At 45.2% G+C, this 20,369-nt stretch overlaps 1 protein-coding gene across 6 annotated transcripts in view; it reads left to right on the top strand.

Moving 5' to 3' along the window:
• The window catches only part of LOC124031296 (AMP deaminase 2-like), a 55,573-nt gene extending 35,242 nt beyond the window's left edge, over positions 1 to 20,331 (top strand). For 3 of the 6 annotated variants that reach the window (XM_046342371.1, XM_046342373.1, XM_046342369.1), the window contains exons 2-18: positions 6,492 to 6,631; positions 6,799 to 6,929; positions 8,167 to 8,235; positions 9,352 to 9,469; positions 11,405 to 11,591; positions 12,075 to 12,216; positions 12,353 to 12,442; positions 12,547 to 12,676; positions 12,858 to 13,052; positions 13,157 to 13,288; positions 13,446 to 13,609; positions 13,808 to 13,934; positions 14,171 to 14,334; positions 14,469 to 14,589; positions 14,867 to 15,040; positions 15,561 to 15,671; positions 15,814 to 20,331. In XM_046342371.1, the coding sequence (XP_046198327.1) occupies positions 6,492 to 6,631; positions 6,799 to 6,929; positions 8,167 to 8,235; positions 9,352 to 9,469; positions 11,405 to 11,591; positions 12,075 to 12,216; positions 12,353 to 12,442; positions 12,547 to 12,676; positions 12,858 to 13,052; positions 13,157 to 13,288; positions 13,446 to 13,609; positions 13,808 to 13,934; positions 14,171 to 14,334; positions 14,469 to 14,589; positions 14,867 to 15,040; positions 15,561 to 15,671; positions 15,814 to 16,032 (2,414 nt within the window). In that variant the 3' untranslated portion in view covers positions 16,033 to 20,331. Of the gene's footprint in view, positions 1 to 319; positions 665 to 6,491; positions 6,632 to 6,798; positions 6,930 to 8,166; positions 8,236 to 9,351; positions 9,470 to 11,404; positions 11,592 to 12,074; positions 12,217 to 12,352; positions 12,443 to 12,546; positions 12,677 to 12,857; positions 13,053 to 13,156; positions 13,289 to 13,445; positions 13,610 to 13,807; positions 13,935 to 14,170; positions 14,335 to 14,468; positions 14,590 to 14,866; positions 15,041 to 15,560; positions 15,672 to 15,813 lie in introns of those variants that run through there. The other 3 variants (XR_006838102.1, XM_046342372.1, XM_046342370.1) reach the window with 3 other exon arrangements.
• The last annotated feature ends 38 nt before the right edge of the window (positions 20,332 to 20,369 follow it).

Below are 20,369 nucleotides of genomic sequence, written 5' to 3'. Positions count from 1 at the left end.
GTATCTTCAGGCACTATAGGCGACTTTCTATTAATGCAGACTAAATGAAATACTCATGATTTTAAAGAACACCAAGAAACAAACCACTTTCATATAATTTAAGCTACATCACACATTAACACACACACAGCATGCAGTAATACTGTGAGGGGGAGGGGGAGAGAGCTGGAGACAGTGGAGGGGGAGTGCTGAGAGAAACCCAGCCTCCTCCATTCTACAGCACATGAAGTGGTGCAGCCCGCCTCACACCCCTTAGCACCACGTGGTACACGCCAGACCAGTCATAGGGATTTAAAGGGATTGTTATGTGTACAGAAAACCGGCCTAATCCAGGAAGCAGCACAGGCACAGAGGCAGAGAGAAGGGGGGGAAGCAGAGAAAAACAGACTCAGTGCAAAACGGGACTGAGTGGGGAAACTAAAGAGACAGTGATAACAGAGAATCAGAGAGACGGAGAGAGAAGACAGTGTATCCCGCTGCTGCTGCTGAATGTGAGGGTGAGAGCATACTGTCTCTCTCCCTCTCTCTCTTTGTCATCACTCTTTCCACGTCCGTCCGCTGTGTCTGTGGGGGAGGGAGCAGCAGCCGTCCTGTCCCGGGCCTGGTGACATGTCCCAGCATCCCACAGGAGCCCTCACAAGCCCACCGCCACCACGACCGTGAGGTACTGTAACACTGGAATGACAGTGATGTAGCCAGTTATCTTCTCCTTCGGGGATAATATAGCCATGTTGTTAGAACGCTAGTTGTGTGGTGGAGACCACTTCTGTATTGTACCCTGCTCTGCTACTTTTGAGACAGGAGCGGGATGTACACATGCACATTGCACACACAACACACACGGACCAACACAGGCACCATCGATCAATGCAGTGGGAAACTGCTGTTGCTGACAGAAATTAAAAGAGGGATCGAAACGGGGATGAGAGGGGGATGAGGCTGGGGGTGGGGGGGCGTGATGATGAACGAAAGCATCCTTTGGGAGGAGAAGGAGAGGGCAGATAGAGAAGGCTGCGTCACAGTTGTACCGCCGGGCTGGTCTATCGCTAATCTCACCGATCTCTGTTGTACTTACTGCAGTGTCAGAGTGCAGCCAAAGGGCTGCATGTGATTGGGTGAGGGGGTAGATCTCTAAGAGAACATATTGCCTGTGTGTGATGACCGCTGAGATCCATGTTGTGAGTTAAAGTACCTGCCGGTGTCCTGTCCTTATTCCTATTTAATGTTAACACCCAGATTATTAGTACAGTCAGTTTGTCTCTAAAATAATAGTCGTTTGAACTTTACATTGTGGAGTACTGTGACATTTGAAGTAGGAATTTCTTCTGTTCCCACCCATAAAAGGTCCTTTCAAAAGTCCTCAATTCAGCACAGTTAAAAATGTTCAGCGTATGTGATACCACAGTCTATTTCTAGCAATGTGGTCCCAAACTTGAATTGCTAGAATTATAAACTACAGAGTATTTCATGTTTGTTTACCACAATCCTGCTAGTTATAATTGTCCACTTCATTTGGTGAAGTAGGCATTCCTGTGGTGGGCTAGTGGCCTAAGCCACTGCCTCCAGAACACATGTACCAAGCTAGCATGGGTTTGAATCCGGTCCATTGCCTCTTCAGCACACTGTTTTTACCTTTTCGTCTCTCTACCTCTCTCTATCCTATCCAATAAAGTAAAAATACCTAAGGAGTGGGACCTGCTGTCACCCCCGCAAAAAAAAAAGATGTGGGTGGGGGGGGGATAATTATGCATTATTGTTGCGTGTGTCATTTGTGTGACATGACAGCATGTTGATTGCGTGCAGAAATGTGAGAGGATCAATAGCAGCTCTCACTCAGGTATTCATCACTGGTCCTTTTCACCTGAACGGCCTTTAGGGTCTTTCCTCAGTTACCTCGACTAACCGGTGCCCCCGAACATTGACTCTGTACCAGTACCCCCTGTATATAGCCTCGCTACTGTTATTTTACTGCTGCTGTTGAACTATTTTTTAAACTTTTATTTTCAGTTTTTTACATACACTTTTTTTTCTTAACTTCTTAAAGCATTGTTGGTTAAGGGCTTGTAAGTAAGCATTTCACTGTAAGGTCTACACTTGTTGTATTCGGCGCATGGGACAAATCAGATTTGATTTCATTTCCAAGGCTCTGTAGAAAATATTCCATACTGTAGCAAGAAGACTTGAGGAATTCAGGCTACATTTGAGACAATATATTGAGGCAAAAAGGGGTTCAAAGTACAGTTTTATTCTTATCTGTGGTTGGTAAGGAATATTTGCAGAGTATGTCGCCCTCTCAGGGAATAGAGCGAGGGAGGTGTAGTGAGCTGTGAAGCAACAGCTGCCTCACACACTGATGCCATAAACAGTCTACAATACAACATATGATATACACACACACACACACACACACACACACACACACACACACACACACACACACACACACACACACACACACACACACACACACACACACACACACACACACACACACACACACACACACACACACACACACACACACACACACACACACACAGAGATGGTCAGACACACAATCTGTCTCTCATGAAAACCATCAGGATAGACACATCTCTTTCTTAAACACACACACCACACACTTCTCACACACACACACACACACACACACAGCATCGCCTCCTCACTGTGTCCACTGTCTGAGAGCTCTTGTTATCGTATGTAGGTCACCACTCTGTGAGGATGTCATCTGTCACTTAGCACTAGGCCAGGATGTCATCTACTGAGATGGCCTGGCCTCTCGCTGATCCATCCCAGGGACAAACACACTGGGACAGCAGACAGGGACACACACACGGCAGGTAGCCTAGTGGTTAGAGCGTTGGACCAGTAATCAAAATGTTGCTGGATCACATCCCCGAGCTGATAAGGTAAACATTTGTCGTTCTGCCCCTGAACAAGGCAGGGAACAGTTTTCCCTGGTAGGCCATCATTGTAAATAAGAATTTGTCCTTAACGGACTTGCCTAGTTAAATAAATGTTCGAAAAATAAAGACTCTCAGTCCAGTGTAATGCAGGAGACAGGAGGGTACGAGAAGGAGAGAGGTGCAGGCTCAGGCCTTAGAGAGATGATGATGAGGGGAAAACGGAGGTGAGCTCAGCTGACTGACTGCACTGTCATGCTGTGTGTTGAGGAGCTGGGCTTTCATTGCAATGAGGATTAGTGTTAAGTAGGACCTAGGACAGTATACCCCCCCCCCACATCTACACACAAACACACATATTTTGTAAACCGTAAAAAACACGCAAGCAGCATCTTACTGGAAATGTGCTACAGGCTCGATGGCACACAAACTGTACAGAGTACTGATGTACCAAGGTACATTCACAGGGAAAGTAGATTATACAGGTGCTCCAAAATAACAAACACTGTCTGGGTTCTTTTAAAACTGGATGAATGCAGTGTGTTACCCTGGAGTGTTTGCATAAAATGGAAATACGCTCACACACGTTTGGTCCTCATTCAAAAACAATTGCTTGTGAATGGATGGATTTTCTCCTCTGCGGTTTTCAGACTGTTATTAATTGTTACTCTCCAATACCAATCAGTTGTCATGGCGCTGGGCTCCGTCAGTGCGCGCTAACATCAAAAGCTTTCCTCTTGCGTTGTGAATGAATTAACTAATGATGCCCCTGTACCATGTAGGCCTAATGCTCAGAGATCTGTCCCTGCACATGATCAGGGTATGTGTACTTACTGTCATATCACTGTCTTTCTGTACTTTGAACTATATATTAGTTTACATGAAGCACAGTAGTCTATTTGTCCTCTTTCCATGATCACTAATAGCTCCTTCTCCACTTCAAAACTAGCCCCTCTGTCCTTATCTAAAACAACCACTAGGCTTTAAGCTGCTGTATTGGGTTGCATTTTTTGATTCATGTTTTAAATCAGGGGCACACAATGCAAATCCTAATCCTCTGGGCCACTGTGTCTGCAGTGTGCAGTAGTTTTGTTACGCCATTACTTTGTAGTAGCCCATCACCCAGTCATATAGCCTGCCTAGTGTTGTTAGTATGAGTTAGTTATTGGCAGTGTTTACTGCAGGATATGTCTGTGGTGTTGTTGCCCCCTTCCCTGATGTCACTGAGCTAAATGGGTCTGTGGGGTGCTGGATTAAGAGGCATATGTGGTGGAGGGAGGGGAGGATTATGTGGAGGCTACACAGGGGAGAATGGAGTATGTGTCCTTGTCTCTGTGTCCTACTCTGTGCTTTGATTGCCAATGCTGATATCACTGAAGAAATACTGAATAATGTCCCATAAACGGGAAATATAATACTATATCTCATATAGGAGTGTTAATGCTGGGGAGGCCTAGCACCATCAACTACTGTAGTCGTGTCTAAACCTGCCGACATAGACATGCTGCTGTAACCCAGTGGTCTAGCAACACAGTTGGATGATTCCAGGTGCTCTAGATGTTAGTGGGTTACTTTAGCCACCCAGTAATACTAATCTGAATGACAGTGGAATAAGGAATACAAATATTCCAAAACATGCATCCTGTTTGTAATAAGGTACTAAAGTAATGCTACAAAAATGTGGCAAACAAATGAACTTTTTGTCCTGAGTACAAAGTGTTATGTTTGGGGATAACGCAACACATCACTGAGTACCACTCTTCATATTTTCAAGCATGGTGGTGGCTGCATCATGTTATCGGTATGCTTGTCATCGACAAGGACTGGGGAGTTATTTAGGGTAAAAAGAAACGTAATAGAGCTCAACAAAGGCAAAATCCTAGTGGAAAACTTGGTTCAGTCTGCTTTCCAGCAGACACTGGGAGATGAATACACAAGGCCAAATATACACTGCAGTTGCTTACCAAGACGACACTAAGTGCCCTAGTTACAGTTTTGACTTAACTCAACTTGCAAATCTACGGCAAGACTTGAAAATGGCTGTCTAGCAATGATCAACAACCAATTTGACAGAGCTTAAAGAATTAAAAGAAATCATAATAATGTGCAAATATTGTAGTCCAGGTGTGCTAAGTTCTTAGGGACTTACCCAGAAAGACTCACAACTGTAATCCATACCAAAGTTGATTTGAACATTTATTGACTTACTCTAATATATCTTGATTAGATATTTGATTTTTGTATTTGATTTTTTATGTTTGGATTTTTCTTCCACTTTGATAGTACAGAGTATTTTGTGTATATTGTTGACAAAAAAGGACAATTCAATACATTTTAATCCCACTTTGTAACACAACAAAATGTGAAAAATGTCAAGGGGTGTGAATACTTTTTAAAGGCATTGTAGCTGAATGAATGGACAGTCATTGTAATGGAGCCCAGAGTCTGTCTGTCTGTGTGTGTTTTGATGAGTCCCAGTTGCTCTGGCATCTTTCATTGGGTGATTTGGCCCTGGTCAATTTTCCAGACAGCCATTAGGCCTATCAGAGCATGCTGTTGGACACACACACACACACACACACACACACACACACACACACACACACACACACACACACACACACACACACACACACACACACACACACACACACACACACACACACACACACACACACACACACACACACTAATCTACAGGGCTCGTCTGACATAAATTAGAACCTTCTGCATCTCAGGGGTCCCATCCAGTCCAAAGGCCTTATGGGTATGCTACGGTAGCATTCTCTGTGCAGGAAAACACACACACACACAGTTTAGCAAACTTCCACGTAGCTTTTGAGCTCATCCCTCATCTGTTGGTTAGTAAGCCTCCATCGCTATCTCTCGCTCTCTGTGTGTGTATTTTCTATGGGACAGACACAATGGGGTCTTTGTCCTGTGCCTGCCTGCCTATGTAGTGTGTGTACTTTCTCACCCTGCTTTGTCCGTCTCAGGGGAAGGTGCTGTCATTGTTCTCTGCCTCGCCTCTCTCTGACCAGCAGGCCAGGTCTCCATGGCAACGGGTGGCTGGCATCTGACTAAATGTATCTCTGTTAATGAGCACTCCACCTGAATGGCTCCCAGTGTGGGCTGTATACCACAGAGACTGCTGCCACACACACACATCACTCTGACGACTCCTGCTGCTGCTGCCTGACACACACTGCAGTGAGAAGGTACCCAGCTCAGAGTCAGCAGTGCTGTGGAGAGACTAACACACCACTGATGCTGTCGTACAGTAGGGAGGCTCCTCTGTGCTGGTTACGAAGCCACAACACCGCTGCTGAGAGCAGTTGAGGGTCGGAGGGGAGTCTACTAGTGTAGGCCCATTTTGTAGGTGGTGATGCAAGAGTTCTGGCTGTGAAAATATGTGTTTTAATGTTTGCTCTGAATATAGCAAATCCATGCAACTCACTCTCTCCCTCCCAGTTTTATAACTTTTTAATTTTCTTTGTCTTTTTTTGTAATGTTTGTTATTTGTTGTTTAACGCTCTCTCTGTCTCTTTCTCTCCCTCCCTTTGCCTCTCCATCACCCTCCCTCTCTAGATCTGCGTGGTGTAGCAGGGCAGGCCAAGACTCTGAAGCCTCAGCGCTCCCTCCCTGGGACGCCCGTCACTAACCCACTCAAACACTTCCCCATCGACCTGCGTACATCCATGGACGGAAAGTACAAGGAGATTGCAGAGGTGAGATCACAGGGACACGGTGTTATCACTACCCTAGTGTTTGTGTGCGACTGCGTGTGTTTTTAGATGTTTGTGTGTGTTGAATGTGTGTGTAAATGCTCATACCTTTAGCTCTTCCTGTGCGTGTAATGTGTGTTCTAATGTTAATTTGATGGTGTATCTCTCAGGAGCTGTTCACTCGCAGCCTGACGGAGAGTGAGATGCGCACCGCTCCTTATGAGTTCCCTGAGGACAGCCCCATCGAGCAGCTGGAGGAGAGACGCCAACGCCTGGAAAGGCAGATCAGCCAGGACATCAAGTGAGAGATGCAGCAGACACGCACACACACATACACACCAACACAGCTCCCACATACACACCCAAACAACCCACCTCTACCCACAGGAACTCATACACGCTCAACAGCTTCCATCGTGTTGGTTGCAAGCTACCAGCGAACTAACATAAGCAAACAGCTAATTGAATCAGTCCGTAGCATTCACATCCTAGTGTTCCAGTCTGTTCCACCCACAGGAAAGGGGGGGGGGATTCTGTCTGTGTTGCTGGGGTGGTGATGCCCGGTTTCACTAAGCCAATCTCAGGGGGTGGATCTGACACACTAAGGAATCCTTGCTCATGCAGCAGGGTCATGTGACCAATCAAGGTATACGTACCACTGCTAACTGATCATATTTCTCTGTTTGTCTCATCCCACCTGATCACTCTTCACACTCATTTGTGTGTCATGTGCGTTTCTATGGCTCTTTTGTGTGTTTTGTTTGTGTACCTGTATTTGCATCCTCTTTCTGTGTTTCTGTGTTTCTGTGTGCTTGTGTTTCTGTGTTTCTGCTTGTGTTTCTGTGTGCACGTGTGCTTGTGTTTCTGTGTGCACGTGTGCTTGTGTTTCTGTGTGCTTGTGTTTCTGTGTGCACGTGTGCTTGTGTTTCTGTGTGCACGTGTGCTTGTGTATCTGTGTGCACGTGTGCTTGTGTATCTGTGTGCACGTGTGCTTGTGTTTCTGTGTGCACGTGTGCTTGTGTTTCTGTGTGCACGTGTGCTTGTGTTTCTGTGTGCACGTGTGCTTGTGTTTCTGTGTGCACGTGTGCTTGTGTATCTGTGTGCACGTGTGCTTGTGTATCTGTGTGCACGTGTGCTTGTGTTTCTGTGTGTGCTTGTGTATCTGTGTGCACGTGTGCTTGTGTTTCTGTGTGCACGTGTGCTTGTGTTTCTGTGTGCACGTGTGCTTGTGTTTCTGTGTGCACGTGTGCTTGTGTTTCTGTGTGCACGTGTGCTTGTGTTTCTGTGTGCACGTGTGCTTGTGTTTCTGTGTGCACGTGTGCTTGTGTTTCTGTGTGCACGTGTGCTTGTGTTTCTGTGTGCACGTGTGCTTGTGTATCTGTGTGCACGTGTGCTTGTGTTTCTGTGTGCACGTGTGCTTGTGTTTCTGTGTGCTTGTGTGGCCCTTTCTCTTTCCTTTTGCTTTGCCTCACCCGTACCCATGGTGCCCCCCTGCCTTCTGACCTCGCCTCGCCGCGCTCCGCACTACGCCCCGCCAGGCTTGAGCCAGAGATCCTGCTCCGCGCCAAGCAGGAGTTCATGAAAATCGACAGTGATGCCGACCTGGAGTGAGTGAGCTGTCCTTTCAGTCTCTCTCTCTCTCTGTCTTTTGCCTTTTCCTAACAATCTTGCTACTGCCTAAAGTCATGTTTTTACCTACATCTGCACACCGTATGTACAATCCTTGGCACTCAGTTGCAGAAGAGTTTGATTTTAAATGTATAATATTGTCATATATTGAGAATGTTCCAGTCCAACTCCATTCCAAATCCATTAACTAAATACCATACGAGTTCCCTGTTCCCTGGTGATGTGCGGTATATATTACCACAGGTGATTTTTATTTATTTATTTTTATTTAACCTTTATTTAACTAAGCAAGGTGATGAGTTGTTGATGTTTAGCCTTCAGGGGGGGCCTCTGAAATGCCAGGCTTGTTAATGCATTTACATTTGAGTCATTTAGCAAACATTCTTATCCAGAGAGTCTTACAGCTGGTGTATTCATCTTAAGAAGGCTAGGTGAGACAACCACATACCACAGTCGTAGTAAGTACACTTTTCCTCAACACAGAGGTTATTATCAAAGTCGGTGCTAGTAGAAACAGAAGAGTTTCAAGTTGTTGTTCAGTTTTTATTTGGGGGGTGGGGGGGTGAGACTGAGATGTCTTATTTAATATATTATTTGAAGAGGTAGTGTTTCAGAGGTTTAGGGAAGATGAGCAGGGACTCTGCTATCCTAGCGTTGGGGGGGAAGCTCGTTCCATCTTTGGGGTACAAGGCCACCAGTGTCGGGCCCAGGTGCAACCTTTCACTGGACTAATTGGCTCCTATCTCCAAGACGCTTATCACCATGGTTTCCACTACATCAGCAAAACACTTTGATATTCATCTTATTAACAAACCTCTGTAGATGTCTCTTTGTATTCATGACGTCAATAGTCATTCAGTTTTAATGCAGATATGCAACAGCTGAGGCCCAATTCCCAGAGAGACAAAGACTACCTTCTGTTCTGACACATTTCCAAATGAGCCTTCTTCAAAGTGTACTTTACCAATAAAGTATTGATGAATGTGTTTTCATAGCAGAACTATTTACATGAGGTTTCTGTTAACATTCTCTCCACATCATACCTCCACTCGTGCTCTCTCCTACCCTCCTCTACCTCTCTCTTCTCTCTCTAGGTTGATGAATCAGGAGGGTGGTGTGGACAGGACCGATGATGGCTGGATGAAGGAGAGAGTATTACCAATGGAGCGAGAGTACCAGCGTGTGTCAATATCAGGGGAGGAGAAGTGTGGGGTGAGAGCCACTGACTAAACAACTTGATTGAATAAATCCAATCACAGTCCATCTTGATCTGTGTTTTATCAAATCAATCAAATGTTATTTGTCACATGCGCCGAAAATAAGAGGTGTAGACCTTACAGTGAAATGCTTACTTACAAGCCCTTAACCAACGATGCAGATTTAAGTGTTTACTCAAATAAACTGAAGTAAAAAAAATGATTATATATATATCGTTCAAAAGTTTGGGGTCACTTAGAAATGTCCTTGTTTTTGAAAGAAAAGCATATTTTTTGTCCAATAAATAACATCAAATTGATCAGAAATACAGTGTAGACATGGTTAATGTTGTAAATTACTATTGTAGCTGGAAACGGCAGATTTTTTATGGAATATCTACATTACATAGGCGTACAGAGGCCCATTATCAGCAACCATCACTCCTGTGTTCCAATGGCACGTTGTGTTAGGTAATCCAAGTTTATAATTTTAAAAGGCTAATTGATCATTAGAAAACCCTTTTGCAATTCTGTTAGCACAGCGGAATAACTGTTGTTCTGATTTCTAGAAGCAATAAAACGGGCCAATGGTCATTTACAACATTAACAATGTCTACACTGTATTTCTGATCAAGTTGATGTTATTTTAATGGACAAACAATTAGCTTTTCTTTAAAAAAATTATGACATTTCTAGCAGTAAAATAACAATAGCGAAGCTATATATAGGGGGTAATCAAATCAAATGTTATTGGTCACATACACATGGTTAGCAGATGTTAATGAGAGTGTAGCGAAATGCTTGTGCTTCTAGTTCCGACAATGTATTAATAACCAACGAGTAATCTAACCTAACAATTTCACAACAAATACCTTATACACACAAGTGTAAAGGGATAAAGAATATGTACATAAAAATATATGAATGAGTGATGGTACAGAACGGCATAGGCAAGATGGTAGATGGTATAGAGTACAGTATATATATATGAGATGAGTAATGTAGGGTATGTAAACATATAAAAGTGGAATTGTTTATAGTGGCTAGTGATACATGTATTACATAAAGATAGCAAGATGCAGTAGATGGTATAGAGTACAGTATATACATATGAGATGAGTAATGTAGGGTATGTAAACATTATATTAAGTGGCATTGTTTAAAGTGGCTAGTGATACATTTTTGCATACATTTTTACATTATTAAAGTGGCTGGAGTTGAGTCAGTGTCAGTGTCAGTGTGTTGGCAGCAGCCACTCAATGGTAGTGATGGCTGTTTTTAACAGTCTGATGGCCTTGAGATAGAAGCTGTTTTTCAGTCTCTCGGTCCCCGCTTTGATGCACCTGGATGATAGTGGGGTGAACAGGCAGTGGCTCGGGTGGTTGTTGTCCTTGATGACCTGTACAGAGTCAATGTGCAGGGACACCAGTTAGTCAAGGTAATATGTACATGTAGGTAGAGGTAAAGTGACTATGCATAGATAATAAACAGAGTAGCAGCAGCATAAAAATGGGGAGTGGGGTGGGGACAATGCAAATAGTCCGGGTAGCCATTTGATTAGCTGTTCAGGAGTCTTATGGCTTGGGGGTAGAAGCTGTTAAGAAGCCTGTTGGACCTAGACTTGGCGCTCCGGTACCGCTTGGTTGATCTTTCAGTGTGCTGCATGCTCACTATCGAAGTCAAACCAATTCAGTCAACAAACCTATTGAAGTAAAAGAGGAGTGGGCTAGGAATGGACATGACTTCGACTTGTAATTCTTTCGACAGTTGGATATACAGGGGAGTCAGAGTAGGGAGGAGAGCCTGGTCTGGGTAGTGATCCCTGTTCTTCAGTTTGGGCACAGCAGGTGGGCTACAGTGTTACCAACTCATCCACTCTCAGGCACGTTGCAATGGCCTCTTGGCAGTGTGTGGATGTCTAATCACTGTAGACTATGTCTGCCTTGCCCAGGTGCCCTTCACAGACCTGGTGGATGCAGCTAAGTGTGTGGTGAAGGCCCTGTTCATCAGGGAGAAGTACATCGCTCTGTCCATGCAGAACTTCTGTAAGACCACTGCCCGTGAGCTGGGGGAGCTGGGAGAGAAACCCCTGGACCTACGCATCTATGAGGAGATCCCTGAGACCCCTGTTGATGCAGGCATGACACACACACACTAACACACACACCTGACATGTTGGGTATGACTCACACACACCTGACACGTTGGGTATGACATACACCTGACACGTTGGGAATGTCACACACACACACACACCTGACACGTTGGGAATGTCACACACACACACACCTGACACGTTGGGAATGTCACACACACAGACCTGACACGTTGGGTATGACATACACCTGACACGTTGGGAATGTCACACACACACACACCTGACACGTTGGGAATGTCACACACACACACACCTGACACGTTGGGTATGATACACACACACACACACCTGACACATTGGGTATGACACTAACTGAGACACACAGGCATAGTTATAGTGTTTCTGTCCCAATCTCCTTTAGCAATTGAGTTACTTTGCGATTGTGAATGAAAATGTTGTAATATGAATCATTGAGGTATTATAGTATGGTCAACGTTTCTCCCTTCCCTACTGTCTCCCACAGATGCTCCAGTCCACCCCCCTGTCTCAGAGACTCACCCCTATGAAAACCAGGTCACCAAGAACATGCCTGCAGACACAGGGTACAGCTGTAAGATGGTGGATGGGGTCATGCATGTCTACACCAAGAAGAGCACCATGGAGAAGTGAGTGTGTTTGTTTGAGTCTGCTTGTTTTCAGTTCGTTTCTAGTTGTGTGTGTGATGGGCTAATCTGGGTCTGTAGTCTGGGTCTGTATGTTTGTGGAAGAGAGAGTGGATAACTGATTGTCCATCATTTCCAGGAGTACAGAGTTGGACCTGCCCTACCCAGACCTGAAGGAGTACATCGCTGACATGAATGTCATGATGGCTCTCATCATCAACGGACCAGTGTGAGTGTTACTGGGTCTTCGCTTTAGAATCCTATCAGTCACATCTGTTGGCTCTGCAGTAAAATAAACTGTCAGTGTGTGTGCGCATGTTTGTGCGCGTGCAGGAAGTCGTTCTGCTACCGCCGGCTGCAGTACCTCAGTTCTAAGTTCCAGATGCACATTCTGCTGAACGAGATGAAGGAGTTGGCAGCCCAGAAGCAGGTTCCTCACCGCGACTTTTACAACATTCGCAAGGTGAAGGAACACCAGCACAACAGCATCTGCAACACGTCTATAATGCCTGCATAGTGTTATATATCAGCTAGTCCCCCCACAATGTTGGATAGAAATGTATTTAGAAGTTTACACCAGAGCTAACCATACTCAATGCCTCACTGTCCCTGACCCTGACCCTCCCCCCTCCCTCTGCCCCCAGGTGGACACCCACATCCACGCTTCATCCTGTATGAACCAGAAGCACCTTCTGCGCTTTATCAAGCGGGCCATGAAGAAGTACCCTGGGGAGATAGTCCACATGGAGCATGGGCGGGGACAGACCCTCATGGAGGTGTTTGAGAACATGAACCTGACCGCCTTCGACCTGAGTGTGGACACACTGGACATGCACGCGGTGAGGAGAGGGGAGGGGAGAAGAACATTGTTAAAGAGGGATGGGTAAGAGAATTGGGGAAGACGAGTGGAACAGCAGATGTAGTGTCCCCTGTCTGTTCTCAGGACCGCAACACGTTCCATCGCTTCGACAAGTTCAACGCCAAATACAACCCCATCGGAGAATCCATCCTGAGAGAGATCTTCATCAAGACAGACAACCACATCGAGGGCAAATACTTTGGCCACATGATCAAGGTCTGAAACCAGCCCATGTTACCTTAAAACAGCCAAAGAAGCAGTTGAGTTTATGTGTTAGTTCACCCCACATAGTATGTATATTCATATTAAGTTTTAAATTGGTACGATTGAATAGAATTATATTAATGTATTGACATTGTTGATGTTCCATCAGGAGGTGATGGCTGACCTAGAGGAGAGTAAGTACCAGAACGTGGAGCTGCGTCTGTCCATCTACGGCCGCTCCTGGGACGAGTGGGACAAGCTGGCCCAGTGGGCCGTCAAACACCAAGTCTACTCTGACAACGTGCGCTGGCTCATCCAAGTACCCCGCCTCTTGTAAGTAGTGTCTGTACCTAATACAGCATCAACAAAGCAGTTACTCACATCCACCTTTAGTCAGCTTGCCTGGATGTAAACCTCTCCTATTTGTGTCAAGTATTATGAATGGAGGTCATGAATTTTTAAATGAGGACTATGCGTGAATGTGAGTCTCCATATTATGTGCGAGTGACGTTAACCCTCCTCTGACTGCAGTGATGTGTACCGAACCAAGAAGCAGCTGGCTAACTTCCAGGAGATGATGGAGAACATCTTTATGCCTCTGTTTGAGGTCACCATCAACCCCCACAGCCACCCTGAGCTGCACCTCTTCCTGCAGCACGTGAGGCCCTAGCCCAGCACGAGGCACTAGCCCAGCACGAGGCACTAGCCCAGCACGAGGCACTAGCCCAGCACGAGGCACTAGCCCAACACTAGCCCAGCACTAGGCACTTGCCCAGCAGTCCACACACACCCCAACATATCCTCAAACAGACACTTCAGATGCCATTTTCAGGGCCCTACCTCCTTCATACTCTTCAGGCACTGTTTTAAAGGAGCATATCGGTGTGTTGTTAGGTGGTGGGCTTTGACAGCGTGGATGACGAGTCCAAGCCGGAGCACCACATCTTCAACATGGACAGCCCCCTGCCAGCCGACTGGACAGAGGAGGACAACCCTCCCTACTCCTACTACCTCTACTACACCTACGCCAACATGACCGTGCTCAACCATCTGCGCAGGTAGCAGGCTGCTTAACGAACCTCCGCACACAGACCGCTAGATCAATGTTTTAACAACAGAAAGGATGTATGTCACATCCAAACCTTTTAAGGATTGTTTATGAATAGGCTTTATGTTTGTTTGTATCGTGCAGGAGGCGTGGTTTCCACACGTTGGTGCTGCGCCCTCATTGCGGGGAGGCGGGGCCTGTCCACCACCTGGTGTCTGGTTTCATTCTGTCAGAGAACATCTCCCATGGGCTGCTGCTCAGGAAGGTCAGTCAGCACACATGCCGTCTCCCATAGCGACAACACACTACTATGGCAACAACACTACTGACAAATAGAGTCCATTCCATCGGTGACCTCTGAAGGATTTGATTGGGTTTGATGGATTTATTGAATTAAGTTTTGGCTTTTGGAGTTTGTTCATCCGGTTTCTTAAGTTTTAATTTAAGAGAATTCAGGAGAACAATCAAACAGTTCCCTTGATTTCCTGCAGTTGTGCATTCAACAAGATAGACAATTGTCTTTTTCCTCCTCTTGTCCCCAGGCCCCAGTGCTGCAGTACCTCTACTACCTGGCTCAGATTGGCATCGCCATGTCCCCCCTGAGCAACAACAGCCTGTTCCTCAGCTACCACCGCAACCCCCTGCCTGAATATCTGGCCAGAGGCCTTATGGTCTCTCTGTCCACTGATGACCCCCTACAGTTCCACTTCACCAAGGTCAGTGCACAGTGGTGCTCTGTCAAGACACACACACACACAGAGACATAGACACACACAGAGACACTGAGACACAGACACACACAGAGACACGGTGACACAGAGACACGGTGACACAGAGACACGGTGACACAGATACACACACAGAGACACAGATACACACACAGAGACACAGATACACACACAGAGACACAGACACACACACAGAGACTCAGACACACACACAGAGACACAGAGACACAGACACAGAGACACACACACACAGACACAGAGACACACACACAGAGACACAGACACACACACAGAGACACAGACACACACAGAGACAGAGACACACACACAGAGACACAGAGACACACACACAGAGACACAGACACACACAGAGACACACACAGGCAAAACCACCCATGCTACAACTATGTAACTATGGGAGCCACAATGGTGAGTCAGTACAGTCAATAAGTATAATTCACTTAAAGCTTATTTTGTCTTTTGTGCGTGCGTTTGTGTTTGACCTCAGGAGCCCCTGATGGAGGAGTACAGCATCGCCACACAGGTGTGGAAGCTGAGCTCCTGTGACATGTGTGAGCTGGCCAGGAACAGTGTCCTCATGAGTGGCTTCTCCCACAAGGTATCCATCTACTTCCTCTTATCTCATCTCTCTTTTTGCCCTCTTTGGTCTCTGGATTAATTATGGATTTAATTCAATTAAGTTGTGCATAGCAACCATTTTGTGCCAAGTGCTCAGCTCTGACATTCTCTCTTGTCTCCAGGCAAAGAGCTACTGGCTGGGGCCCAAATACAGCAAGGAGGGCCCTGAGAGCAACGACATCCGTCGCACCAACGTCCCGGACATCCGCGTGGCATACCGCAGTGAGACCCTGCTGGAGGAGCTCAACCTCATCACCCACGCTGTGCACACCAAGGAGCTGGACAACATCGATGAGGAAGACACCCTCTCCATGGCCCCCGTTGGGGCAGAAGGACACTAAATCAACAACCAATCAACGACTGTGCACTCATCTCTCAGCTCTCTTGTACTAAAGCCAAGGATACAATGCTCCCTGAGTGGCCCCATTTCTCTGTTGGTGATGGGGGTGGTCAGTATGGACTCATGTTCCAGTCCCCCCTTCTCCCTCAACCCAGGTTCCCCTCTTCAACTCTCTCTGTTGGTGATGGGGGTGGTCAGTATGGACTCATGTTCCAGTCCCCCCTTCTCCCTCAACCCAGGTTCCCCTCTTCAACTCTCTCTGTTGGTGATGGGGGTGGTCAGTATGGACTCATGTTCCAGTCCCCCCTTCTCCCTCAACCCAGGTTCCCCTCTTCAACTCTCTCTGTTGGTGATGGGGGTGGTCAGTATGGACTCATGTTCCAGTCCCCCCTTCTCCCTCAACCCAGGTTCCCCTCTTCAACTCTCTCTGTTGGTGATGGGGGTGGTCAGTATGGACTCATGTTCCAGTCCCCCCTTCTCCCTCAACCCAGGTTCCCTCTTCAACTCTCTCTGGGTAGCCCCTTTTTTTCCTCTCTACTTCTTTTGACTCCTCCCTATCTCTCTAATGCTCACTGTGAGATTTCAATCAGCACGGCCAAGGTTGGCAGGGGGAACATCCAGTGCTTGGATTATTTTCTAATACACATATGGGAGGAGAGAGACTGTAGCCTGAAGTTTTTTTTTCACCTCATCTGTTCTTCGATCAGTTCCTGGATCACTTTTTCTGTCACTTTGATCTCCTGACCCTTCAAACCAATACTTCTGCCCTTTGCTTTGTCATGTGACCCTGCATGAGAAAAAGGGTCCCACAGTTCAGCCTGTGATTTGTTGGCATGTTTGTACCCATCACCTAAATTACACACACACACACACACACACACACACACACACACACACACACACACACACACACACACACACACACACACACACACACACACACACACTGCACAGTTTAGCCGTCCTGAAAGCTGCTCCTCTTCCATCACACAGTCGTGCTGCCTAAGCTCATCTAGTTTAATATCTTCACAATGAAGTAGGGAAGCAGATACAACTTAACATAAATATTATGAGGGTGTTTGTTGTCCATGGGTCGCCTAACCTACACAACATGGACACACCTAAACAATGCATAGGTGAATGTTCCACCCCACATTGTTCCAACACCCGTTGCGCACTGATAGGAACAGTCACATGTAACTTAAAGTTTCATGGAAACCGCAGTAACAAACTTCTAATGTATGGACGTACTGAGTTAAGAAAAATGGAGAAAGGACCAAATCTGTGTGGCCTAGAAGCAGAAGTCGTGCACAATTCCAGTCTGTCTGCTGCTGGGTATCTGATGGCTTTCATCCTTCTCTGTGCTTCTGGAAGGTTGTAGGGATTTATTGGCTAAATGAGTCCTCTCGGCCGGTCTCCCTGATCTAAGTCAGCTCTGAATGAAATAGCAGGCAGGACATTCAGCAGAGAAACGGCAGCAGCCATCAGGGCATGGAGCTGTGTACCTGACTGGTCTAGTGCAAACATTCCATTAAATTAATATTAATATCAATGTTATTTTTATTTAACAAGTCACATTAGTTATAGAATATGCAGACAAAAAGAGTAGATGTATACTATTCCATGATGTGTACAATATACTAAATATCTAAAAAGGATATAGATACATGTGTGTATATCTAAAGAAGCGGTACATGTCTGTGTATATCTAAAGAAAATATATCAGTCTGGTAGTGGATGCTTAGAGGTGTGTATGATAAGAGATGTTAAACCACAGCTTTGTTTTCCAAGCACAAGTCAAGAAGAATGTCAGGGGGGCTCCCCTGTCCCCTTCCAATTACCTCAACACTCAGTGTGTGTGTGTGTGTGTGTGTGTGTGTGTGTCGCTCCCACACCCCTTGGAGACCAGGACAGACCCCGGGGACTGACCTCTGGGCCCACTATGTTAGTTATTGCATGCAGTGTCCTGTATGCACCAAACCAGACAGGTGAAGGCCTTACCTCTGCTAGCCTGTCACTCTCCGTTTTCATGCCCTGCCGCAACGCCTCACTCCTCATCAACCATAACACCTTTCCTCTTCAAGCTTAAGCATTTTTGCTGTCCTAACATCAAGGAACTGATACCAGGCTGCGTGCTGTATGTTAAAGTACTTTATCCTTTATCTACCCAGGCCTTCCAGTGAAGTGGAAGAAGCGTTTTTAGCAATGCTCTGCTTTGCCTGCATTTCCACCGTGCATCTGATGTTGTGCATGTCTGCATGGACCACTGTGTGGCCACGGGTGTGTCTGGGAAGCTGGTTAAAGTGCTCTGTAATGTGAAAAAGCAACACATGACAATCCAAGGAAGCTGAACAACTTATGTATGAAGTATGTGTGCAGTCAATGATTGTTGTTAGTTTGAGTTCTGCAAAACAAACTCAAATCCAGCTCATCACTATGGCAACGCCCAAACGATGGGGAGACAAAGTTGCTTGGTTGTTATCAGCATCAAATGAACTCACCCCCATCAGTCATGGTTTTCGTGGTCACCAAAACAGATGTGATGTGTACCATAGAGATCCTATTGTAATTCCTAATTCTATGTTCTGTAAATTCACCCCCATCTCACCCAACGAGCCTTTTCCTCATCGGACCTCTTCTGTGATTCAAACTGTGGGAGTTCTATTTGTACAGTCATATTATTTGCCAAGACTGTTAACTACTGGGCCCTAGTTGTCAACTGTTCACCACGCATTGCATACCATTACCTACCAGCCCATTTTAAAAACCTAAGTGTGACAAAAGCCACACAAAATATACGAGTAAATGTTTGAGAAACCAGATAAGGACAAGCTGAACATGGGGATGGATTTAATATATAAAGTGTATTTTTTTAAAGGCTATGGAAATAAAAGGTTTATATAAACAGTATATCAATATCTAGATCACAAACTTGAAGTTTCGTTGCTGTAGATCATTTTAAACTGCCCTTGTTTAAGCAGAAAGATGTATTTTGTCATATTATTATTGGCCTTGTCTTTCACCAGATTTACAATGGGACTTAATATTTCCATGTATATTCTTTTATTATTTAGTATTTGAATCGTTTTTCTGGTGTTCTTGTTGTGTTAGGACTGTTGAAGTGTTCCATGTAGCTCTCCCTCAGTGGAGTATTGAGTGATGTTGATCAAGTTAACTAGGGTTATTTGGAGGGGCCTTCTTCAATGGTAGGACCCAGAGCCATAATGGGTAAGTGCCTAGAGCCATGGGTAAGTGCCCAGAGCCATGCCTATGTAATCTGGCTGTACATTCACACCTAAACACCCACTCAAACACTGTAATCCTTCCCACAGACATACAGCCATAGACTGGAACACTGTTTCTCTTTGATTGATCCAAAGAGGGCTTTAAAAAACAAGCAACCGTTTAGTACAACTTTTGATTTGATTCTTTGAAGTCGTATTTTGCAGGGAATTAGAGGATGCATGTATGATTTGAAGGGTTTGTGTCTCCTCATGTGGAGTAGGATGTGTGTAGTTACTTGATAAACGATCAGACATCCATGTTTAGATCCAGGTGTGGCTCACTGAGGGACCCAACAACTTCGTTGACCTTTACCTTTTCATTTCCGTCTGTCCATTTCAGATTGTCCATCAGAGTTCACAGATGTGTTCTTTCAAAACCTCACTAACTCCTGTTGTTGGTCTCCATCTGTAAAATGAGTTTAGTTTCTTTGCTTGTTTATAAACTACAATGCTAGCGAACCTGTTGGTTCTACTGGTACAATAGACCATACTTTATCAAGCTTCACTAAGGACTGACATATGTATTTCTGTTCCAATTGAAAGCACACAAACAAAGTTGGAAGAAATAAGTAAAATGCTGTTTGTTTTCTTGCACTGTGTTCAGTAGTGAAAAGAGTCTTGGGCAGTAGTGATATACAGTGTGTTGTCATCACAGAACACAAACCAATTAATCAGTCAATTATCACACTTCGAGTTTTGTTTTTTGTTCATTTGATTTTCTCATTGCAAAATCACATATTCTTTTCACTTCATTATGTTTAATACAAAGAGTTTGTTGACTTGTTTTGTGCCTCCATTCATTCATTCATTGTTTGTTTTAGACATTTGAATGTTTTTCCATGAAAGGTTCTCTGCACGCGTTTTATTATTGACATGGTTGTCTTTCATTTGTTTGTCTATTGTAGTCACTATCATGACTTTAAATGAATGCCAATGTTTTACATTTACTCAAATGCTTCTGATGCGGTACATGTGTAACGTCTGAAAAATGAAATAAAGCATGTTTATTCATCTAACGTGTTGTATCCTACATCATTCATTCAGTTGTTGGCTG

Source organism: Oncorhynchus gorbuscha, linkage group LG03 (genome assembly GCF_021184085.1).
Source record: "Oncorhynchus gorbuscha isolate QuinsamMale2020 ecotype Even-year linkage group LG03, OgorEven_v1.0, whole genome shotgun sequence".
Taxonomy (NCBI): domain Eukaryota; kingdom Metazoa; phylum Chordata; class Actinopteri; order Salmoniformes; family Salmonidae; genus Oncorhynchus; species Oncorhynchus gorbuscha.
This window is presented reverse-complemented; position numbering and strand designations above follow the sequence as displayed.